This window comes from Wyeomyia smithii, chromosome 3, assembly GCF_029784165.1.
Source record: "Wyeomyia smithii strain HCP4-BCI-WySm-NY-G18 chromosome 3, ASM2978416v1, whole genome shotgun sequence".
Taxonomy (NCBI): Eukaryota; Metazoa; Arthropoda; class Insecta; order Diptera; family Culicidae; genus Wyeomyia; species Wyeomyia smithii.
Window position 1 is genome coordinate 251,506,504 of NC_073696.1, and position 23,040 is coordinate 251,529,543.

Below are 23,040 nucleotides of genomic sequence, written 5' to 3' on the forward strand. Positions count from 1 at the left end.
TGCTTCGAAAAGGCCAATGCGTACTTTTACCCCGTGCGTAGTTTTGCCCCTCACTACTCTAAACTATGCAGGGAAACAGTATCGCAGTCGATCTATCGCACGTCCGTTGCTGACAATGGTTGAACTCGGAATGATCCGATGTTGTCCTCAGGGAGGATAACCTCCGCTATGACGACTATGACTGGTTTTTGGAGCTTAGGTGTAGTGAGAAGTGTTGTTTGCCAGATAGGCGTAAATGTTGCGGACTGAAATGAGCACGGGATTGAACAGGTTTTATTGATATTCCAACGAATCCATTGTTTTCATTGGTTCTTCGCCGAGGATATCGCTAGGTCTAGATTTTCAGTAGTAGCCGAGAGAATATACACTCGGAGAATAAAGAATAGAGTCGGAAAAGATGATTGGAGAATCAGTTCCTTCCCTTCTTTTTGCCATCATATTCTTCTGTGAGACGGTTGTTTCTTATCTCTCGTGTTCTTCGAATGCTTGGATTTTAATTGAGTGGTGCAAAGCTTAATTGGACAATTTCTTTTCATTCTAGAAAATAGAAACAGATTACTGTAATATTTCATTTATTTTGTAATAAATACGTAGAATATCGCTCAACTATTTGGTATTTGATAAGGGACATCTTGTGACGCTGTCTAGTAAGTGTGTTTATATAATATATGTATCACTAAATCCTTTGTTTAGATTGTATCTTCAGCTTCCGTGTGGCCGAACGTATCCAAATACTGTTGCACCTCAATAAATACTATTCATGTTATTCGATTGCTCATATAACTTCAACAATATAGATAGTTTAATCTAGTGGAATAAATTCTGCTTCGAAAATACATCCTTATAACATTGTAGAAATATTTGGAGAAAAAAACATCGAAAAAGTGTCTATCCCTTAATCATCACGTAAAATTTCACTCATTTTGGTCCTGTTGGACGTCGTCGTCAAACTGCCTTTCGGAACCCCCCGGTGAAAACACCGATCCGATAACGTCCGAGCAGGATGGATTTAGATCGGCACATTTGGTTAAAAATTGTTCCTCCTCTTCGCAACCTTCGGCAGGTTGCCCGCTTTGTCCGTCGCATTTCCCCTCGCAGCCCGTATCGTAAATCTCTTCCGTCGTGTAAATATCATACCCGTACTCGTCCAGGTAGTGCCCATCGTCGACGAACTCCACCAGCTCCATGTTGGCGGCCAGGTCAAGCCCCTGGTAGAAGTCATCGTCGATGTACAGATCCTCTGTTGATTTTGCAATCTGTGAGAAAAAAAACATTAATTAGCTGTGAACGGACCTTTGATCGCAAATGACTACGAACGGGTGTTGCCGAGAGAGCTTGCCGTGATGATGGGGTTCCGGGTGGTACAAATCCAAGGTTTTCGTCAAACATGGAAGCCAGGCTTTCACGTGGAAAGTTCAACTCACTGAATGCGGCTGACATTCCGATGCGGCTTCCGGGTGGTACTAGTAATTAAATTAATAACAAAAATTAGTATTTCAAAAGAATGATTTTTTGAAATTCGGTTACCATTAGGGCTATCAGCAGGCACCATGTTCGCGGTCCCGCAATTGCAGCAAACCAGCTTTTCAGTTCGGCCGGCACCTAAAGGTGCCTTCACTGGGGTACGAACTAGTCGACGATCGTCTTGATTTGCGGAACTGGAACTGTCCCCTTCCGCGTTGGCTTGTTGTATAGGGCGCAATTTAGCCAACACTTTGAGCAGATCGTTGCCACACGAATGCCGAACCGGTACCGAACCGTTCGCTGGTGTGATGTAACCAGACGATGGAGTGTCGTCATCTAGATTGATTGAACTGGGTCGCGAAGTGGCCGGACTGGTTCCGATGTCCGACGCACGGCGAGAGATTTTTCGCATGTTTACCGTTACCCTAGTTGTTAGTTTTTTCTTGCGAGTACTTCCCGGTGGCAATGGAGAGCCCGTGGAGCCCTGAGAAGGGCTCACATTGTCCAGCCCCGGTAGATCCGCACTGGAGAGAATGCTTTCGCGGTAGACCGTGCGTTGAATGAGGCTTCCGGAGGCATTACTACCTTTACGACGCAAAAAGAGCTGCGAGTTTGGACTGAATACCGCTGATTCGGGAAAAGCTGGTGAATTTTGTTGCTGCAGTAGTTGTTCCTTTTTCTTGAGTGTATTGTTAGTGAGTACAACATCTAGCCGAGTTACCGCTCGCTTTGGTTCGTTTTCCACCGGATCCTGTTCGATTGTTTTCTCAAGTTCCAGAACTTTTGTTGGAATGAGTAAATTTTCCGCCACAACAACCGACTCCTCGCAACATTGCCTATCTTCGGGCGGTTGTTTTTTGGAACTTTCCTGTTTCCTGTTTGGGCTGTAGTCGAAGCCAGTGTTTTCGAATGTGGTTTCGATCTTACGTACCATTTCGCGAACCGAAGCTACGTGCTCCGAATCCGGTTCGTCGATATTATCGGCCGAATGGTGGAGCTTTGTACGTTCGCAAATTTGTTTCTCTTTTTTCCAGAGTGTCTCTTCGAACACGTTCTCTGCGGATTCGGCTTTTTGGGTGGGCTCGGGAGCTGCCGGTTCTTCGATGCCTATGTCCACGATTGCAGCTGTCGTTTTGTTGAACTCCTGGCTGTGTGCTTTCAGTTTTTCTCCCATGTCCGGTGTTCGAATGATGTTTACACTGATGTTAATTTTCTTGGGTTTAATTTCCTGCATTGAGGAGGAAATATTCAGATTCTGCTGGGTGTAGAGTTCCCCTTGGGATCGACCGTCGCGGTTTGTTTGTGAACCAAGATCATTGAACAACGAACAAGATCTGCGCCCCCGGGGCGTGACTGGCGTAGAGGTGTTTTCATCCGAAATCACCAACTTCTGATCGGAAAGCCAGGCGTGCTTTCGAATCTTGTTCTTTCTAGCAATGGGAGTGTCAGGTAGGGTGAAGTTGAAGGATAATGAGTTTGAGAGCTTTGATGAGTAACTTTTGCGCTTGGTGCCGGGGGAGCTGTCACACGATTTCGAAGTGTCCATTTGTTGGATTTGATTACTGCGATCGCAGTCTGGCTCCTGGTCCATAATTATTTCTCGCAGAAATTTGGACTTCTCACTGTTCAGATTGATCTTAGCGGGACTCTCCTTATCATAAATCTCTCTGGTTTTCAGAGAAGCTTTGGATAACACATTCGGATTGTTATTTGCAAGATTACTTTTACATTCTTCACTGCTCAATTGGTAGAAGCTTCCGAAATCTCCTTCACCTATTTTAGTTGGTTCAAACAGTTCCTTGGCAGCGTGTTGGTTTGCCCGTGAGGACTTTTTGTGCTTTTTAACTGTACTCGTTCTTTCGTAGATGATCTGTTTCGATGAACGCGGCGATAGAAATTTGTTGTTAAAGTCGAATATGGATTGGTAGATGGCCAAGCTCGAGCCAAAAGGTGATTTCTTGTTCTTCGGTTCATTTTCCTGCTGCTCTTTCTGTACTGACGTCTTGTTTATCTTACGAGCTGGTTTCTTGGGTTGCTGCTTCGAGCGCTTGGGAGTTATAAGTTCCGCATTTGCGGTAGTAGTTTGAAAGTAAGTTTTCTCCGTCTTCTCTGAAGCGTTTTGCTTTCGAATGTCATTTATTTCGTTCTTTTTTCTAATTTCCAGCGTATTGGACTGCTCTTCGTAGTCTTCGGCAAAACCATTCACTCGTTCGGCCTTGTCCTGTCCTTGCTCGATCAGTAGACATTCCATGGTATCTAGAATATCGGCCACACTCAGTTTCCGGCCGCTGAGATTTGTCAAACCTTTGTCGAAAATCTGTCGGAAGAAATCGCATCGCTCTTTCTCAAACTTTGGTAAATGCAAACTGGTTGAACCGTGAAGCTTCTCTAATTCCTGCCGACTGTACACCACAAATGGGATGTAACCATTCAGGATCTCCCACAGCAGAAGCGTAAGTGAATACACATCGGTGCTTTTGGAGGGGAAGACAAAGTTACACTTTGGGATTAGCAACTCCGGAGCGACGTAGTAGAAAAGGGAAAACTTCTCCCTGTACTCCTTACAGTAGGGTAAGTAACGTCCAGCCTGACGATCATACGCACCGTTCTCCTCCGCTAGACCTCCGGTCGGTCTTTTACGGCTCTCGGATACTTCCTTGGACCGTTTGCGATATTTATCGCGCAAGAATTGTTCGTCATTTTTTATCAAACGTGAATAAGTGGTGATCTTTTTCAGCTCTTCCTGCTGCGAAGAGGTCATGGAGTTGCGAGAAGACGATGTACTACCGTACCGCTCTTCGATTTCCTTCCGAATCGAATCCGACATCTCTGTCGTCAGCTCGAAGGAAGTTAATTTGACAGTGTACGGATATTTGCGCATTAGGATGCAACCGCTGGAGATGTTCGAATGGATGTAACCGCACTCCTGGAGATACGAAACTGCCAGCGAAATCTGCTGGACAACGGTAATAGCATGCAGGAGAGATAAACGTTTGTTCTGGAAAGAAAAACAGACATCAACAGCGATCCATCAAATAACATACAAAACAACTCACCATCTTATGCATGTAATCAAACAGAGTAAAATCAAACGGTTCTAAGATTAGGGTTGCCTGATTTAACCCGACATCGTGACAGACCGCCATTAGGGAAGCGATTCCATGGTGCTTGATCTGACTAAGAAGTTCAAAATCCCTCTTACAGGCTTGTTCCGCAAAGTAAAGATTACGTTCCACATTCAGTGAGTACTTCCGCAACGTGACAGGCACTTTCCGAAAGAGCCCACAGGAGAATTCCAACGGTGCAACAAAGGCGCTTCGCAACGCTCCAACCCGATAGTGTACTTCTTTGGGCCAGCAAATTAAAAATTGGCTTGAAGCACGCTGGAAATACTCCACCAAATTTTTCTCCGCGAATTGGTTCTGCAAAAAGTCGTCCGATATCTGAATGCTTTTGCTCCATCGCTCCAGCGAGTCCAGCTCCAGTAGAATATCCTGCGGTTCGTGAATCACCAGATCAACTTCGTCCAGCTGAACCGTTTCACCTTTGATCGTACTCTGATTGGATCGGTCCAGGTCGGTAACAATCTTCGGGGCACGTTCTTTGAGCACACTGATCGGTTCCGTGATCATGCTCGTACTGTCGTCAATTATAACCGTGGAAGGATGAATGTCACTGTTCAAAAATTGGAAGTTTTCGTTGACGATATTGCACGCAATGGTGTCATTGATCAGTTCATCATGTTTAGTGGAATTCAGCTCCGAATGAGTGTCGGTTGTGTCACTGAAGGGCAGCGCATAATCTACCAGGTCTCCATGTTTGTTGATCACCGTTTGATAGGACGGTGATTTACGTTTTTCTTTGGTGGTGGGGCTTCTGAGGCTGTAGTTTTGGGGTTTCATTTCTCCTCGATAGGCACGGGACGAAATAACGTGCTCGTCGTAGATGGAAGATGAGTTGATGTCGTACTTCCGATAGGAGCCCGTGAAGGGCGAATCCGAGCCACTTTCGAAGGTACGATTGTGCTTCTTTTGCTGCGTTGGTTCGGCTTGCTGCATTATGGGTGGTGGAGGTGCTGGTTTTTCTTTGTATCGACGGGAGCGGGCGGCTTTTTGCAGAAGGTTTACTTCCTTCTTTGGTGTGCTGTCTACGATCGTCGTCTTAGTGGTGCAGGCGATGCTAGTGTTAGAGTAGGGGCTGCAGTTCTCTTTGAAGAACTTACTGGGTGGACTTTGGACGGTGCAGGTTTCTCCAAGGCTGTCATGGACGTGCATCTGCTCGAATTCTTCGCACTCGTTCTCGTAAATTGTGTTGTTGAAAGGTTTGGAATGATTTATCTTGATCCTGCTGGGAACTCCGGACGGCATAACAGCTGGCAGCGAATATCTTTCGGCGCTGTTGTTGTTTTTCTCGTTGTTCAGGCTGCTTTCACCATTTTCTGGTATTCTGTTGATGTTCCTGTAGAACTCAACCGATCGTTTGGGTTTTTTGGGAACACCAACCTCTTGCCGATGTCTAGTATATCTTGGGCTCTTCGGTATATCCAGCTTTTTATTCAACACTTTGCGCTCATCGCTAGTCAATTCCACGTCGGAACTGAAATCACTAATTTCGCCGCCGTCTGTAACTTTTTCCTCCTCAATGACACTAGGAATTCTGCGATCTGGCGAGGACAGCGTGCAGCCTTCACTGATTCGTTCGAGCCGCTGCCTTGCGCGCCATTCATTGAATTTGTGTAGCTTCTCGAGGTACCCGTCGTCGCGAGTAGCACTGGCTCCGTTAAACGTTATGTTTTTACTAACCGGGGGCGCACTTTCGCGTCGTCGGTGGAAGTTTGAGTCCCTGGAAAAATAAAACAAAGTACATTCTAGGGATGACATTTCTACTAATCGTTTAGCTACGCCTACTAGATCTGTTCTTCCCACACTTGTTAAATCTAAAAGCAGAAAAAAAACATTTAAAAGAAAGTTGCTCTAAACTAAACTGCAACCGACCGACAATCGTGGGTTACTTGGTCAGATTCCACCTTGAACTATTGTTTCCACAGTCTCATATATGTGCAACCGGAGACGATAGGAAAAGTCTGAAAGCGGGTGTGATAAAGTTTCCTCACCGATTAGCAAATTAAAGCGTACATGCGAAAGACAAAAGAGTACAAAGGTACTGCAATGCAACAACCTCACACGGTTCCGTCGTAATGAGCCTAAATACCGGACCGAGACACGTGAAGAATGTCCATTGCCTCTGCTGGGTCAACTATTTCTATCCCATCAGAGGAAGAGGATTTAAAACAATGGTTTTGCACTGTTTGCAATTGCGAAAACTAGAAAGCGGCCGAACGAACGAAAAACGCCGTGGTTTTCACACTTTCTTTTAATTAGTAATGATCGTTCCAATCTTAAAGGTATAGTGGAATTAGGGTATTATTCTGCGTTTGTCTTAGTTTTAAAAGTTTTGTGTACTTTAGTAGCTCAGAGTTTCTAGTTTCTAAGAAAAAATCAACGAATTAACAGAATTAACCAGAATAAATGACTAGCTTCTACTGAATTTTATTCTCCGCTAGAAATGCAAAACCGATATTTCTTCTCGCTAGACTCCCTCAGAAATAAAAAATCTATGACTGTGGGAAAAATTTCAAATTACCGTTGAATGTTTTCAAATGCAATGCAGAGAAAGAGAATCCCCTCACAGATTTCGCACAATGTTTTGTAGACCTGTAATAAAAATAAAGCACCTAAAACCACATCGGTAATCGGTTTACTTTAATGAACTGTGATAAGTCTGCCCATAGGAATGACCACGAGTCAATTCCTATACCTAAAAACCTAACGATGCGGCGGATGGTTGTGCGCAGAAAAGAATCAACACGCAAATCGAGCTGGCGGGGTTCGTCACTCGCGCGCGAAATCACGACGCGACAGGCGAGGAAACGGTGCAAATCTTTCGTTGTTTGTTTGTACCGAGAGAGCAGTTGCTTAGGGGAAGAGCTTTTGGATGGTGATCAAATTATCCGTTCAATTTGTGCTCGATTTCCGAAAGAAAGTGAATTCAGATGGCGTGGCCAACGCGCTTGATTGGTTTATTTATTTCAAGGTGTGGTACGCGATTGAAATTGAGCTGGCTGTGTTTGTTTTTTCCCTGTTTGTCGTACAATTCTACAGCAAGTGTTTTGTTCAGTAGTTCCACCCGCTCTGCTGGCGCGCATTCGAGGAATGGCACCGAGCCGCGTCAAAAACGGATATCGTGCGACACTTCGTGGACAACAATCAAACACTATCAATAATCAACAACAATCAAAGCATCGAATAAAAGTCCAGTTTCAAACGGTCGCCGATCCTGAGCGATAAGAAGCTTCAAAGGATGCTGAAGAGGAAGACCGAGGGAAAAGAGGCTACATCGCTGCGTGCGCTTGGCCAGAAGGTCGGTGCCACCGGCTAAACTGTGAAAATTACCTGGTGAACACTGACTGGCACTTCCTATTTTATTTTTTCCACGATGGAAGTGAGCTCTGAGTGGAAGTTCATTTGACATGCCAACTTCCCCAAAAAGGTGCTGCTATAGCTGACAATCAGCGAGAAAAGGATGTCAAAGCTGCGCTTTTTTCGCTCCGGCTTGGCCGTGAACGGGGAAATTTATAGTAAGTGCCTGTCGCAAGTTGCGTCGGTAATAAAGAAATATAAGGGCGAAAACGCGGTGCACTGGCTGGATCTGCCGTCGGATTACTACTGAAGCGATCGTTGGAGGAGACGGAGCGTCCCCTTGCTGCACCCCATCGAGAGTTTCTGGGCAAAACTGAAGCGTAAGATACTCGAACAATTTTGTCGCGAAAACTGAGGAGGAATTGATTAAAACAAACGAAGAAAGAACTTAAAAATATGCCCACATGCATGTTTTTGTCCGCCATGATGATAGTTCCGGCCACCCATGAACTCGTGAAAAAAGTGTGACGCCGGCTCTGATTGTCGTCGGTTTTGCGATATTATTTTGATTTATTTCTGCCTACCAAAATCTTACAAGATCAGTGATATAAGTAATATCCAAAAACGTCGCACAAAACGTGTGTAATTCTCATTTCTAGAAAAAATGTCAAGATGCGTTTGGGGAGAAAAATGTCGTAGTGGCAAGTTGTGTTCGAAAGGTTTGTTCAGGACTGTACAGCGAGCGTTGGCAACATCAGAAGCAAAAAAAGGCGATCAACGCACTGAAAAATGAAAACTTTTGTTAAATATAATAATAAATAATTTAAAGTTTGTTTAGATAGTTTTTCAATCAAATAACATCATAAATGTTGAAACTCTGAGCATCGAGCGAAAGGAGAAATGCGGTCAGAGGGGTGGTGGTCAGGAATTGGCGTTCCAAACAAAGCCTAACGTTTTTTAATATCACAATAGTGATTTCCGCATTTTGATGGGCGCTAAGTTAATTTTCTCAACGGTTGCTGCGAGAATGAAGGGAATTCGTTAAAAATTAGCATTGAAAACTAGACAATTTTCGTGACACTCTCGAAGTTTTCGGCATTTCAATTTGCACCCCTATCCCAGGGAATTGCCGTAACGCTACATCAGAAACACATTCAACGTTGCAACGCACAGTTGAATGTGTGGGAAAGCGGGACAAAAATCAAAACAGCCATTCTTGTTATTTTTTTGCCTTTCTCCTAGAAAGGTATAACAATCGCTGGAAAAACCAAAGGTATAAAAGTGCTCAAAAGGGTCGAATCTCGTATATCAATCGACTTAGTTTGACGAGCTGAGCATTTTCTGTATGTGTGTGTGTGTATGTGTGTGTGTGTGTTTGTGTGTGTGTGTGTAACGCTCACCCAATCTCACTCGATTTTCTCAGAGATGGCTGGACCGATCTTCATGAAATTAATTGCAAATGAGAGGTCTAGTTGCCCCATAAGACCCTATTGAATTTAATTGCAATCGGATTTTTAGTTTAGAGGTTATGTTTAAATATGTGAAAATCACGAAACATCATTATCTCAGAAACTACTCAACCGATTTTGACAAAATTGGTTTTGAATGAACGAGCTACTTAAAAAACCCTTAACTTCTGAGTTTCATGAAGATTGAACGTGTGGTTCAGAAGTTATTTAAAGAAGCGTGTTCTGGAGAGTGTTTAATCTCACTCATGTTTCTCAGAGATGGCTGAACCGATTTCCACAAAATCAGTGTCATTTGGAAGGTCTAATTACCCCATAAGACCCTATTGATTTTTTTTGCAATCGGACTATTACTTTGCCTATTATGTTTAAATATGTGAAATGCAGCTATGAAAAGAAACATATTCCGAAGACTACTTAAACTCACTCACTTCTCTTAGAGATGGCTGAACCGATTTCCACGAAATTAGTGTCAAATGAAAGGTCTAGCTGACTCATAACACCCTATTGAATTTCAATGTAATCGGTCTGTTACTTTGTCTGTAATGTATCAAAATAAAAAAATCACGAAACTTCATTATCTCAGAAAGAACACAACCGATTTGAATAATATTGGTATCAAATGAACGGGCTAGTTAAAGGTTAATTGATGAATTTTATAGTGATTAAACACGTGGTTCAAAAATTGTGAAAGTGCTACAAAGGGCCGAATGGCATATGTAACTCGACTCAGTTCGACGAGCTGAGCATTTTCTGTATGTGTGTGAGTGTATGTGTGTGTGTATGTGTAGATTTTTATTTTTACTCACTTTCCTCAGAGATGGCTGGACCGATTTTAATGAAATTATATGCAAATGAAAGTTCTAGTTGTCCGATGAGACCCTATTAAATTTCATTGTAATTGGATTTTCATTTTAGAGGTTATGTTTAAAAATGTAAAAATCACGAAACATCAATATCTCAGAAACCACACAACCGATTTAAATAAAATTGGTATCAAATGAACGGGTTATTTTGAAAACCCTTAACTTTTGAATTTTATATAGATTGAACATGTGGTTCAAAAGTTATGAAAAGAAACGTCTTCTGAAGAATGTTTAATTTCACTAATGTTTCTCAGAGATGGCTGGACCGATTTCCACAAAATCAGTGTCGTATGAAAAGTTTAGTTACCCTATAAGACCCTATTGATTTTTTTGCAATCGGACTATTACTTTGCCTGTTATGTTTGAAAATGTGAAATCTAGCTATGAAAAGAAACATATTCCGAAGAATACATAAACTCACTCACTTTTCTCAGAGATGGCTGAACCGATTTTCACGAAATTAGTGTCAAATGAAAGGTCTAGCTGACTCATAACATCCTCTTGAATTTTACTGTAATCGAACTGTAACTTCGTCTGTAATGTACCGAATTGTGAAAATCACGAAACTTCATTATCTCAGAAAGTACACAACCGATTTGATCAATTGTATTATCACATGAACAGGCTAGTTAAGGGTTAACTGATGAATTATGATTGAACACGTGGTTCCAAAGTTTGGCTGCCCTATACGTTCCCATTTCATGTGATTATAATCGAACTAAGCAACCGTTATGTATTAAATTGTTAATAAACAACGAAATTCTATTATCTCAAAGATTACACGACTTATTTGAACATTACTAGTGTCATACAAACGAGTCATCTCTCAAACTTACAAATAACAAACTTCATAACAATTTGATATGTGGTTCAAAAGTTTTGGAAAGAAACGAAATTCAAAGGCTATTTAAAACTATACCTGCTTTGATCAATATATGTGGCCACAATATAATTTGAATGTGGTATCGTACCATTTGAATGTTCCCGGTATCGCTCGTGATTGAATTGTTCGAAATTAAGAGTCATTTCTTTTTTTTATAGGGGGGGGGGGGAGTTTGTAATGATTTATTTATGTACTAAAATATCTATTCAGAACTAGTATTGTGTGTTCTGCCACAAATGGTGACATTTCAACACTATTATATATATTTGTACGCTTTTTAGTATTATTGAATGTTACTAGCTTTCGCAGTTAAGATAATGTAATTGTAGGAAAATTATTAAACCTACTTGTCAAGAAAAAAAAAGGAATAAAAGGAATAAAACGAAACTAAAAATAAACTTAAAACTATCTTACTGACTATAAAGTGAGCTAATCGTTGCAATTGAGGATTGCAACGATTTTTGTCGGAATTTGTTGATAATTTGGCTTGACATATTTTCTAATGTTTCTACATTAGTGAGCCTATGTAGCTCGTTCGTGCTAAACCAGGGAGGACGCTTCAAAATCATTTTCAAAAGTTCATTCTGAATCCTTTGAAGTGTCTTCTTCCTGGTTGCACAACAACTTGTCCAGATGGGAACTGCATATAACATTGCTGGTCTAAATATTTGTTTGTAAATTAACAGTTTATTCTTGAGACAAAGTCTAGAATTCCTGTTGATAAGAGGATATAAACATTTGATATACTTATTGCACTTTGACTGGATATTTTCAATGTGCTCATGAAAGTAAGATTCTTATCATAAATTAGCCCTAAGTATTTAACTTGATCAGACCAATTTAAGACCACACCGTTCATCTTAATAACGTGGTTATGGGTGGGTTTGAGAAATGAAACTCTTGGCTTATGAGGAAAAATAATTAACTGTGTTTCAGAAGCATTAGGGGAAATCTTTCATTTTTGTAAGTATGAAGAAAATATATCTAAACTTTTTTGAAGCCGACTGCATATAACACGAAGGCTTTTTCCTTTTGCGGAAATGCTTGTATCGTCACAAAACAGAGATTTCTCACAACCTGGTGGTAAATCAGGAAGATCAGAAGTAAAAATGTTATATAAGATTGGGCCCAAGATACTCCCCTGAGGCACACCAGCTCTAACAGGCAATCTATTAGATTTACCATTTAGATAGTTAACCTGGAGAGTGCGGTCAGTTAAATAACTTTGTATCATTTTTGTGAAGTAAAACGGAAAACTGAAATTTGACATTTTAGCTATTAAACCTTTATGCCAAACACTGTCGAATGCCTTTTCTATATCTAGAAGAGCAGCTCCAGTTGAATAGCCTCCAGATTTATTAGTTCGAATCATATTTGTTACTCTAAGTAACTGATGAGTAGTGGAATGCCCATGGCGAAAACCAAACTGCTAATTACAAAAATTGAGTTCTCATTAATATGTGTTATCATTCTATTAAGAATTATTCTTTCAAAAAGTTTGCTAATAGAGGAAAGTAAACTAATTGGTCGATAACTTGATGCCTCAGCTGGATTCTTTTCGGGTTTTAGAATTGGAGTAATTTTGGCATTTTTCCATTTCGTAGGAAAATGTGCTAGTGCAAAGCATCTGTTAAAAAATTTTACCAAGAAATTTAAAGAGTTTTCGGGAAGTCTTTTGATGAGGATATAGAAAATCCCATCATCTCCTGGTGCTTTCATGTTTTTGAATTTTTCGAGAATGGTTCGCACCTCATTCAAGTTTGTCTCCAATACCTCTTCGGAAAGAAATTCTTGGGTGGTGAACTGAACATACTTTTGGTTTACTTCATTTTCAATAGGACTACTACGTTCAAATCGGAGTTATGAACACTCTCAAGCTGCTGAGCAAGTTTTCGAGAATTTTGTTCATTCGTTAGAAAAATGCAATCACCATCTTTAAGGACTGGAATGGGCTTCGAGGGTTTCTTAAGAACCTTCGAAAGCTTCCAGAAAGGTTTTGAATAAGGTTTTAGTTGTTCAACTTCTCTCATGAAATTCTCATTTCGCAAGAGAGTGAATCTATGTTTAATTTCCTTTTGTAATTCTTGAAAAATAATTTTCAAAGCAGGATCACGAGATCTTTGGTATTGACGTCTCCGTATGTTCTTCAAACGTATAAGAAGTTGAAGTCCACTGTCAATAATTGGTGCATTGAATTTCACTCTTGCCCTAGGAACCGATAAATTCCGGGCATTGAGTATTAAGCTGCTAAAATTTTCTAATGCTCTGTCAATGTCAGCACTATTTTGTAAAATAATATCATCATTCAAATTTTCCTCGATCGTAGAACGATATCTATCCCAATTAGTCTTGTGATAATTTAACACAGATCTAGTGGGATTTAAAATAGTTTCATGGGAAAAAGAAAATGTTATGGGAAGATGATCAGAATCAAAGTCAGCATGAGTTCATAAATCACTGCAGGAATGGCTTTGATTTGTTAGTACCAAATCAATTGTAGATGGATTCCTAATAGAAGAATAACATGTAGGACCATTTGGAAATGAAACTGAATAAAATCCAGCCGAGCAATCATTAAACAATATTTTTCCATTGGAATTGCTTTGAGCATTATTCCAAGATCGATGTTTCGCATTAAAATCACCGATGATTAAAAATTTAGATTTATTTCTTGTGAGTTTTTGCAAATCTCCCTTGAAATAATTTTTTCGCTCACCAGTGCATTGAAAAGGCAAATACACTGCGGCTATAAATAAAATGCCAATACTCGTTTCAATTTCAATTCCCAAACTCTCGATAACTTTGGTTTCAAGATGGGGTAAAACACGATGTTTTATTCGACGGTGGATAACTATTGCAACTCCACCACCGGCAACATCAATTCTATCAAACCTATGAACTATAAAATTTGGGTTCTTTTTCAGTTTAATATTTGGCTTTAAAAGTGTTTCAGTCACAACTGCTATATGCACATCGTGGACTGTTAAAAAATTGGAAAATTCATCCTCTTTCGCTTTTAAAGAGCGAGCATTCCAATTTAGAAAATTTACAGCATTATTTAAAATTCATACATTTTGCAGCCATATGGCAGTTTCGAGTTCCATGACCATAGGCTTGACAATTTCGACATTGCGTAAGATTATGGATTCCTCCATGTCTCTTGAAATTTTCCCACTTTATTCGCACGTTGAATAAAACACGTGCTTTTTCTAAACATTTTAAATTATGTACTTTGGTACGATCAAAATGTACTAAGTAATTTTCTGGTGTATTCCAGTTTGAAAAAATTTGGCATTTGCCTTTCGTTTCATCAAAATTACTTGGTTGGGGGCAAAACTAAGTGATTCTGACAAACAATCTTTGATTTCATTTCAGTCAAATACTGTAAAAGATGTTTATGGCCATCAAAAGATTCGGCCAAAATACAAATTTAGCCTTGGCGACCAATTTGAAAATTTACTTTCACATTCGATAGAAATGATGAAAGTTCTGATCGAAATGCTTTAAAGTTTGCTACAAATACCACAATAGGTGGAACTTTAACCTTCTTCATAACGGCTTTATGCTCAGTATGAGAAGTTTGGAATTCTAGATCCCCAACAGAAGAAAGAATATCATACCTGTTAGTCGAAATTACAGTGTCACTTGGAGGAGATGCCTCACGTTTCCTTGATGCCGCATCAAAGCGAGCTTTTTTATTTTTTCCAGGCATAACTGGACAACTTCACTACACTTTCACTTCACTATAGAATTTGAGTAGAAATATCTCAAACCAAATTAATTCACTAAACACTCGTTAACTTTAAAAACAAATTTATTACTTTGCCTTTCAACAGGTAGTCTTTTAAAAAGATTGCCTGTTGAAAGCGAAAAACAAAATTTTAATATCTCTCGGTAGTCTAAGACTTAGCCTCGAGCTGTTGGTAAAATGCGACCGTACTGTAGGACAGTTCAAGTCGATCTGTGATCATTTCTTTTATTTCGCTATTTATTGAGCATTTACATTACGTCAAATTTCATATTTTATACTTCTATTACAACATCATTATTTAAGAAACCCAAAAAGTGAATACACATTTATTGGATTAAAGCGTTCATGTAAATCTATTTTTACAAATAATAAGTTTGAATGAGAAAGGCTGGGTCTGACCACTAGGTGGATTAATTTAGGTTTTCAATTGGTGTGACACGAAAAATGATTAGTTCCGATGAGAGCTACTATTTGCATAATTGGCGAATGTCAAATACGTGATCGCAAATATGTCTCAAACGCCATTTTTTTTTGTACAGAAGCATAAAATGATAATTTTCCAAGAATATTGTCCATTTAGAGAAAAAAGGCTTGGAAAGCATATTCGAATAATTTCTAGGCAATGAAAAAGTGACCTAACAATTAGTTTTTATTATTATTTTTATTTAATTCCCTTTTAATTATGTTTATATACAGTTCACTGTCCACTGTAATCCAGGCATCTTTTATGTGTTTTACATATAAACTACGTGTTATACATAAAAATAAGGAACAGATGTACGATAAATTACTTGTGGAATTTTTACGAAAATGTTTTTTTTTGACGTAGGATTAAGTCTTTCCGGAAGGGTCCATTTGCCCATTTTGAGATTTCTCTCGCATCTCCTGAAACGTTTTATATGTAAGATTTTAATCATGTATAGCGATATAAAAATGCACTAATAGGTTTATAGTTTATGCAGCGTTCGATTCCTGTATTTTATGAGATATAAGATGAGTGGCGAATGACCTTAAGGGTTAAAACCACTATGAAATAAAAAAAAAAAAGATATATGATCAGCATCAACAGTACGGAACCATTAATATTGAATGGTATTAGGTCATTTCTGCTGTTTTACAAAAACGGGAGGTCGCTATCAAAGACTTCAAAATGGTGTCTGTAGTCGATTTTAGTTTTTATGTATCATTCTGGTTCCGGATATAATCATATTCGGTAGAAATCGGCCATTTTCGGTTGTTTTCTAGAAACCGGAGATTGCCATCTTACAATTCAAAATGTTGTCTGAGGTCGATTTGTGGCTTCAGTGCATCATTACGATTCCGGAAAACCCATATTGGGTGGTATTTGGTCACTTTATGCTGTTTTTCAGAAACCGAAAATGGCGACTTCTTGTGAAATGTTTTGACTGGCTGTCGTGTGTGCCAAAAAGAGAAGCACACATTTTTATTTGCCAAGTCTCTAAATGTGAATTCGTGTAGGTGTGAAGAGAAGAGGCACGTTTGCCTTCGCCATGACAATGACAGCAGTCACCGTTGGGAACGGTTGGCGGCAAAAATAGAAATGATTCTATTTTTTGCAACAACAAGCGAGGGTCGACCGCTGTGCTCTGATTGGTCGAAAAAGAACGGAGCGGTAGCGGTCGACCGCTGCAGCGGCTAGTCTGATGCAGGTTTTAGTCACCTTTCTCGGCCCCTAAAACCCCTTTATACAAAATTTCAAGCCGATCGGTTCAGTAGTTTCCAAGCCTATATGGACCAGACAGACAGAGCTGCATTTTCATATGTTTAGATAGATAGATAAGATGAGTGGCGAATGACCCTTAAGGTTAAAACCACTATGAAATAAAAAAAAGATATAAGATCAGCATCAACAGTACGACATTTTGAAAAAAAAAGAAAAACAATTAACAAGTCCAAATTTAATTTAAAATCAATATCATTTAACCAACAACGAGTATGCTTTCCACACACAGATGAAATGTACTAAATATTGTCTTTGGTCGATTTATCTATCATCCAACTGTTCCCGTGGAAGAAATGATCTCATTTTCATGCAAAACAGTAGCACAGGCATGCGGCTCGCGTTCAATTCCAATCTGGATTCTGAAACAGAAGCTTCAGCAGCAGTTCTTAAATGTCTTCCGAGAGATGATTCATATGAAGCGCACACAACTTTTTTTCAAGTTTCGTCATTCTCGTTTCTGTGTTTACGAGGCTTGTTCATTTTTTTTCTCTAAGGCAATGAAACAACCAGCTTCGTTTTTTTCTACCAAGTGCATTCAGCAACATCAGTCAGCAGCAGCAATCATATAGGAGTTGAATTGAGTTTCCTCTTTAGTTCGGTAGGCATCAGACAGCACTGTTCGGATTGGCAATATAAGCCCTTTGTTAAGTGTATTTTTGGCTTTAACGGGTAACTATTCGAGGTAGAGTTACCATTTTCTGCTGTCGGTCGCTACACGGCAGAAGACAGTTTCTGACTGTAGAATAGAGAAATGGATGGTGCCTGCTGTGAAAGCAGCACAAAAAATACTCATTAACTGCTAACCGAAACGAAACTCGGTTTTTGTTTAATTATTGGGGGCAATTGTTCCAATACAAAAAAAATCCAAAAAGCAATCATATGAAAAATTTTTAAGGACGGTAGAATTAGTGAATGATAAGTCCAACACTAACTCAAAAATTCATATATATGGAGATTTCAATCAAAATGATGCAGATTTTATTGTAAATGATGATAATGAATCGCGTTTATTTCATGCAGTAGGAAAAAACGAAACTCTGCAATTTATTTTCGAGGGATTTAGTCAACTTGGATTACGTCAGGTCAACTCAATCCGAAATGAGCAAAACTGTTTTTTAGACTTTTTATTCACCAATTGTACGGAAGATTCTAGTGTTGACAAAGCAGAATATCCCCTATGGAAAAATGGAAAATTTCATACTGCAATCTAGAAAAAATATTATTTTTGACCGGAAGTGTTGCCAGATAAATTATTTTAGTATTTGAAAAGTAAATTTACATTTTTCGGCATATGCAGCCATTTTTATTTTCGATTTGATAATTTCATCGTGTTTCTTGGAAAATTTCACATAAGAAACAACTATTATCTCGAGGTAATATGAGTAAATCTCGAGATATAACAGCCAGATAGATTATTTTTGTATTTTAAAACTAAATTTGCATTTTTCGGCAAATGCAGCTAATTTTATTTCAATTTTGATGGTTTCATCGTATTTCTTGAAAAATTTTACGTAAGAAACACTTATCATCCCGTGGTAATATGAGCCAATCTCGAGATATAGCATTTTTAAGAAAATAGTTCTGAATTTCGTAATTAATTTTTCGTAAAAATGTTATATCTCAAGATTGGCTCATATTACCACGGAGTGGTAAGTGCTTCTTCCGTAAAATTTTCTGAGAAACACAATGAAACCATCAAATTAAAAATAAAATTAGCTGCAATGGCCGAAAAATACAAATTTAATTTTAAAATACAAAAATAATCTATCTGGAAACACTTCCGGGAAAAAACAACATTTTTCTGGATTCCTTGGTTCATTTTCTTCAAAATTCACCTATCACTATTTTCCGGGTGTCTTACGTCTATAAATTATAAAATAAAATAATTACGAAGTTAACAACTTTTTTCGTAAATTGTTATATCTCGAGATTGGCTCATATTACCTCGGGATGATAGTTGTTTCATATGTGAAATTTTCCAAGGAACACGATGAAATTATCAAATTTAAAATAAAAATGGCTGCATTCACCAAAAAATGTAAATTTACTTTTCAAACACAAAAATAATTTATCTGGCAACACTTCCGGTCGGACCTTATATTTTTTCTGGATTCCTTGGCTTATTTTCTTCAAAAATCATCTATCAGTATTTTTCGGACATCTTACGTTTATGAATTGTAAGAAAAAGAAAAACGATATTTTTGACAAAAATTGCGCGACTTTGCAATAAAGTGGGGGGTCCTGGAGAGCCGGGGGTATTCCAATCGACACCAAAATTGGGATTTTTCCAAAGAGACAGTAGATGAATAATTCCCCCAACTTTGAACAAAATCTGTGATGGTTGTGTCCAAGTGGCATGTACACTTCGTATGGAATAACCCATATGACTTTACTAAAGCAAATTTTGAACTAATCAATCGTTAATTAACTGACATCGACTGGCAATCACTTCTAAAAAATGAAACAGATATGAACAAAGTGGTTGATAATTTCATCATCACAGTGATATAGACTCAACTGTACCAAAATAAAAAAAAATGGTTAGCTCAAAAGATCCCATTTGGTTTACCAGAGAAATTAAAAATTAAAGAATAGGAAACAAAAAGCTCATAAAACTTACAAAAAACATAAAGACCAAGGAAATTTAGACAGATATTTGAACATATGTGATTAACTGAATACTAAAATATCTGTAGCGTATGAGAACTACAACACAAGGGTAGAAAAAAAAACATTAAATCAGACCCAAAACAGTTTTTTAAATGTGCAAACGATAACATAAAGTCTAATAACTCTAATAACTAATAACTAGTTTAATGAAGACTTTGCAAGTACTGACTCAAAGCAAATCTGCAACAAATTTGCGAGTTTTTTTCAAACCGTTTATTAAAATAACGACGAAGTCAGGGACTTTGAGTACTTTTCGCACTTGCATGAACAAATAAAATAACGTATCTGTTAAACAAATTACTACCCAAAAAATCCTCGCAACACTAAAAGAACTGGATGCTTCAAAAGGTCCGGGACCATATGGAATTCCACCCTCACTTATGAAAAATCTTGCTCCTGCTTTCGTAAAACCCTTGTTTTGGCTTTTCAACTTATCCCTTACGTCCGGACAATATCCATCAGTCTGGAAATTTTTTTTTTCTGTACCGATTTTCAAGTCAGGTAAAAGATCTGACATCAAATATTATAGTGGCATTGCAATAATATCATCTATCCCCAAACTTTTTGAAGCTATCGTAAACCAAGAAATATTCAATCAAGTAGAGAACCGCATAACGTGTAACCAACATGGTTTTTACAAAGGAAGGTCTACGGCTACCAACTTACTTGAATTTGTTGCTTTCTCTCTTGCGTCTATGGACAGAGGCAACTTCGTGGAAACTTTATACACGGATTTTAGTAATGCTTCTGACAGAGTAAATATTTCCATGCTCATGTTCAAATTAAAAAAAAACTGGGATTTGAGTTGGGCCTACTTAGATGGATTGAATCTTATTTAACGAATAGGACACAAACGGTTAGGTTTAGGGGCACCTTTCTGTAACAGTAAAAGTGAATCTGGAGTTCCACAAGGCTCCCATTTAGGCCCTTTGCGCTTCATTTTATTTGTTAATGATGTATATATGTATATATGCCGATGACATGAAATTGTACATGGAAATAAAACACAAATCAGACATCCAACAATTTATACAAGAGATTGACATTTTCTACATTTGGTGTAAAAAAGTCTTGTTGCTCTCAACGTAAAAAAATGTAATATTATTTCCTACACATGGAGAAGAAATCCTGCACATCCCAGTTGCACTCTTGAACATCAAGTCGTAGAAAGGTGTTATCAAGTTAGAGATTTAGGAGTAATTATGGATTCTAAGTTAACACTCATTGATCACTACAAAACGATCATCAATAGAGCCAAGAACATTATGCTAAGTTTTATAAAAATGGTTTAGTAATCATTTTGTAGACCCGTACACTATAAAAACTCTCTTTGTTACATATGTTAGATCTATTTTAGAATAGTGTAGTGTTGTTTGGTTGCCTTATCAAGACGTCCATTCCAATAGAATCGAATCCGTACAAAAACAGTTTTTGTTATATGCACTACGAAAACTAGGTTGGAATTCATTTCAGGCCCAAACAGAATGGACAGAAAATGTATGGAACTGTCAAAAATAAACAAACTCAAATGAATAAACAAACTTAAAGTATCCTTCTCATGACAAACAAATGTACAACTGAAAAATTAATGAATTTTTCCCCAGGCTTGGGGAATAATAATTAAGGTATCTTTTAAATATCAAATTAGTGAAAAGTCGAGTTGAAAGTGGTACACACTCAACCAATCAGAAGCTCGATTCCATTTTGTTCGCTTTCGGCTGCTTTCTATCTTTCTATATGAGATGAATGTGCGAAAATCAATCGCCCATTTTGAACTGCATTCGAACTACAACCGCAGTTTACTTAAGGCCCTGAATGACAAATTTGATGTAGGTAGCAAAAAGTCAACGGTGAGCCAAACTGTATGGCATGAAGGAAAATCTAATTCATTTCGTCTTGGCTCTAGATTTCTAGATTTGATTTAGTAATGTTAACCATTTTTACTTTACTAACAGCAAATTCTCCTTTATTTGAGTACATTTATGAAACGAAAATATAGTTGATAAAGAATACAGTCATGGTTGGTGGCTTATGAGCAAAGTGTTGAGGTTGTTGTTGAGCTTGAGGCTTTTTTCTGTGTTTGTACTAGTCTATTTAAAAAAAATCCATGAGAATACAAGAAAGCGCAAATAGGATTTTCAAAACAGGTTAATGGATTCAGGTTTTATTAGCCTCATTTAACGAAACAAAAAAAAATAATGACCGCCAGCATCAGCATCCAGTGAATCTTGGCTGATCGCAGCTCATTATTAGATCACAGCCTCCGAAGCGAGGTACTTCTTTACTTACGTATTTTTCTGGGTCATAGCATCAGCAGAGCATCTGCTGGGTGCGTTCTTGGTTATTACTTACACGCACAACCCGACAATTACGCCGTCACGTAATCTCCGGTGCTGACCGTTTCTCGTGAGGCCTGCCAGCACGTCAGTAACTTCGAACAAAAACAGTAATTATGCTTCAATCCTCGCAGTACAGCCGGCAGCCCCCGGTTGACTGTTTAATCCCTTTTGAAGAGCTTCTTAATGTAGGCAGAGCCAAACACGCAACGGCAGCGGTAATGAGACCGGCACCGAAAATGCACGCGGAACAAAAGTAAAAGTTTTTTGTTTTATTTTCGATTGCGCACACGGCAAGGTCCAACAAATATGTAGATGAACGCGTGGCCGTACCGTACCTTCCTCATCAAGAGGTTCCTAAAATTGATGCAATCAAAAGCACGAAAAGAAAAAAAAAACATTTCACTTTTGTCCCACCCGATGGATCCGCGCCGGCTGCTTATGACCTAGAGCAGTCATTACTATTCGAGCGAGAGCGGATGGATGGAAACAGATTCCTTCGTGCACCAAGGGGCACGTCTCTCTCTCTCTCTATCTCGTTTCAGACTGACATTGTGTGCATTTGTCGAAATTGAATAAATGTAATAATTCGCCCAAACATCGGCTTTCAATTCCGCACTGGCTGCTGAGGGGTAGCCAAAAGAGTTGAAAATTTTGCACATTGATGCGAGCTTCTCGCGCGAATGCAGCTGATGAGCGGTAGTCGAAGACGAGTGAACGTGGACGGAGGAAGGAGGTGTATGCGGATGAAGCGAGCGGTGGAGAATTTTCGATTTCACTATTTTGCGCAAACAACGTGATTTGTGTGCGCTTGGTCTGAACGTGCCGGTGAAAAGCGCCCCAAGAACGCGAAGGTTGAAATTCTACGTGTTTGTTCTGGGCTTGAAAGAAAATGTCGCTTCCGGTCCGGCTTTGATAGCTGCCTCTATTTAATTAATAACATTGAAGGTTGAGTTTTGAGTGAAATCGTTACTTATATGTTGTTCACGATGAGCTAGAATTGGTCAAGGATCAACAGCAGATTGGAAAGTCCGATCTTAAGCTGGAAATCTTAAAAATCCGATTTTATCTTGTAATGGAGCTGGAAACAGGTTGTTTTGACGCTTCCGGAGAAAAGTTCATTTCGACAATAAAACTGATTATGATGAATAACACAATCCAATAAAACTGAACTTAAATCCTAAAATCACTTCAACGTCCATTTGTGGATGTAAATTTAAATCCGCCACACAGTAGAACCCTCCTCGTTTTTTCAATTGTTTCATTTAAACATACAAACAAGGCAACGGTTCGAAGCGATTTATAAAAATATGAAACACTCATCATCATTAGCATTGCATTTTCCATAACCTGGTTCACAGTCTAAATACGCCGGCGGCGGCGTTTGCAATTTTTCCCCCCTGATTGCTATAAAATTCTTTCGTTGCCGTACGTGCACCGA

At 38.8% G+C, this 23,040-nt stretch overlaps 1 protein-coding gene across 1 annotated transcript in view; it reads right to left on the bottom strand.

Annotated features, from left to right (window-relative positions):
- Positions 1–567: 567 nt before the first annotated feature.
- Positions 568–23,040, bottom strand: part of LOC129731556 (uncharacterized) — a 70,769-nt gene continuing 48,296 nt past the window's right edge. Inside the window, exons 2-5 of the mRNA XM_055691648.1 lie at positions 4,521–6,306; positions 1,528–4,462; positions 1,318–1,463; positions 568–1,256 (exon numbers count right to left, since the gene is read on the bottom strand). Of these exons, the coding sequence (XP_055547623.1) occupies positions 915–1,256; positions 1,318–1,463; positions 1,528–4,462; positions 4,521–6,306 (5,209 nt within the window). The 3' untranslated portion in view covers positions 568–914. The remainder of the gene's footprint in view (positions 1,257–1,317; positions 1,464–1,527; positions 4,463–4,520; positions 6,307–23,040) is intronic.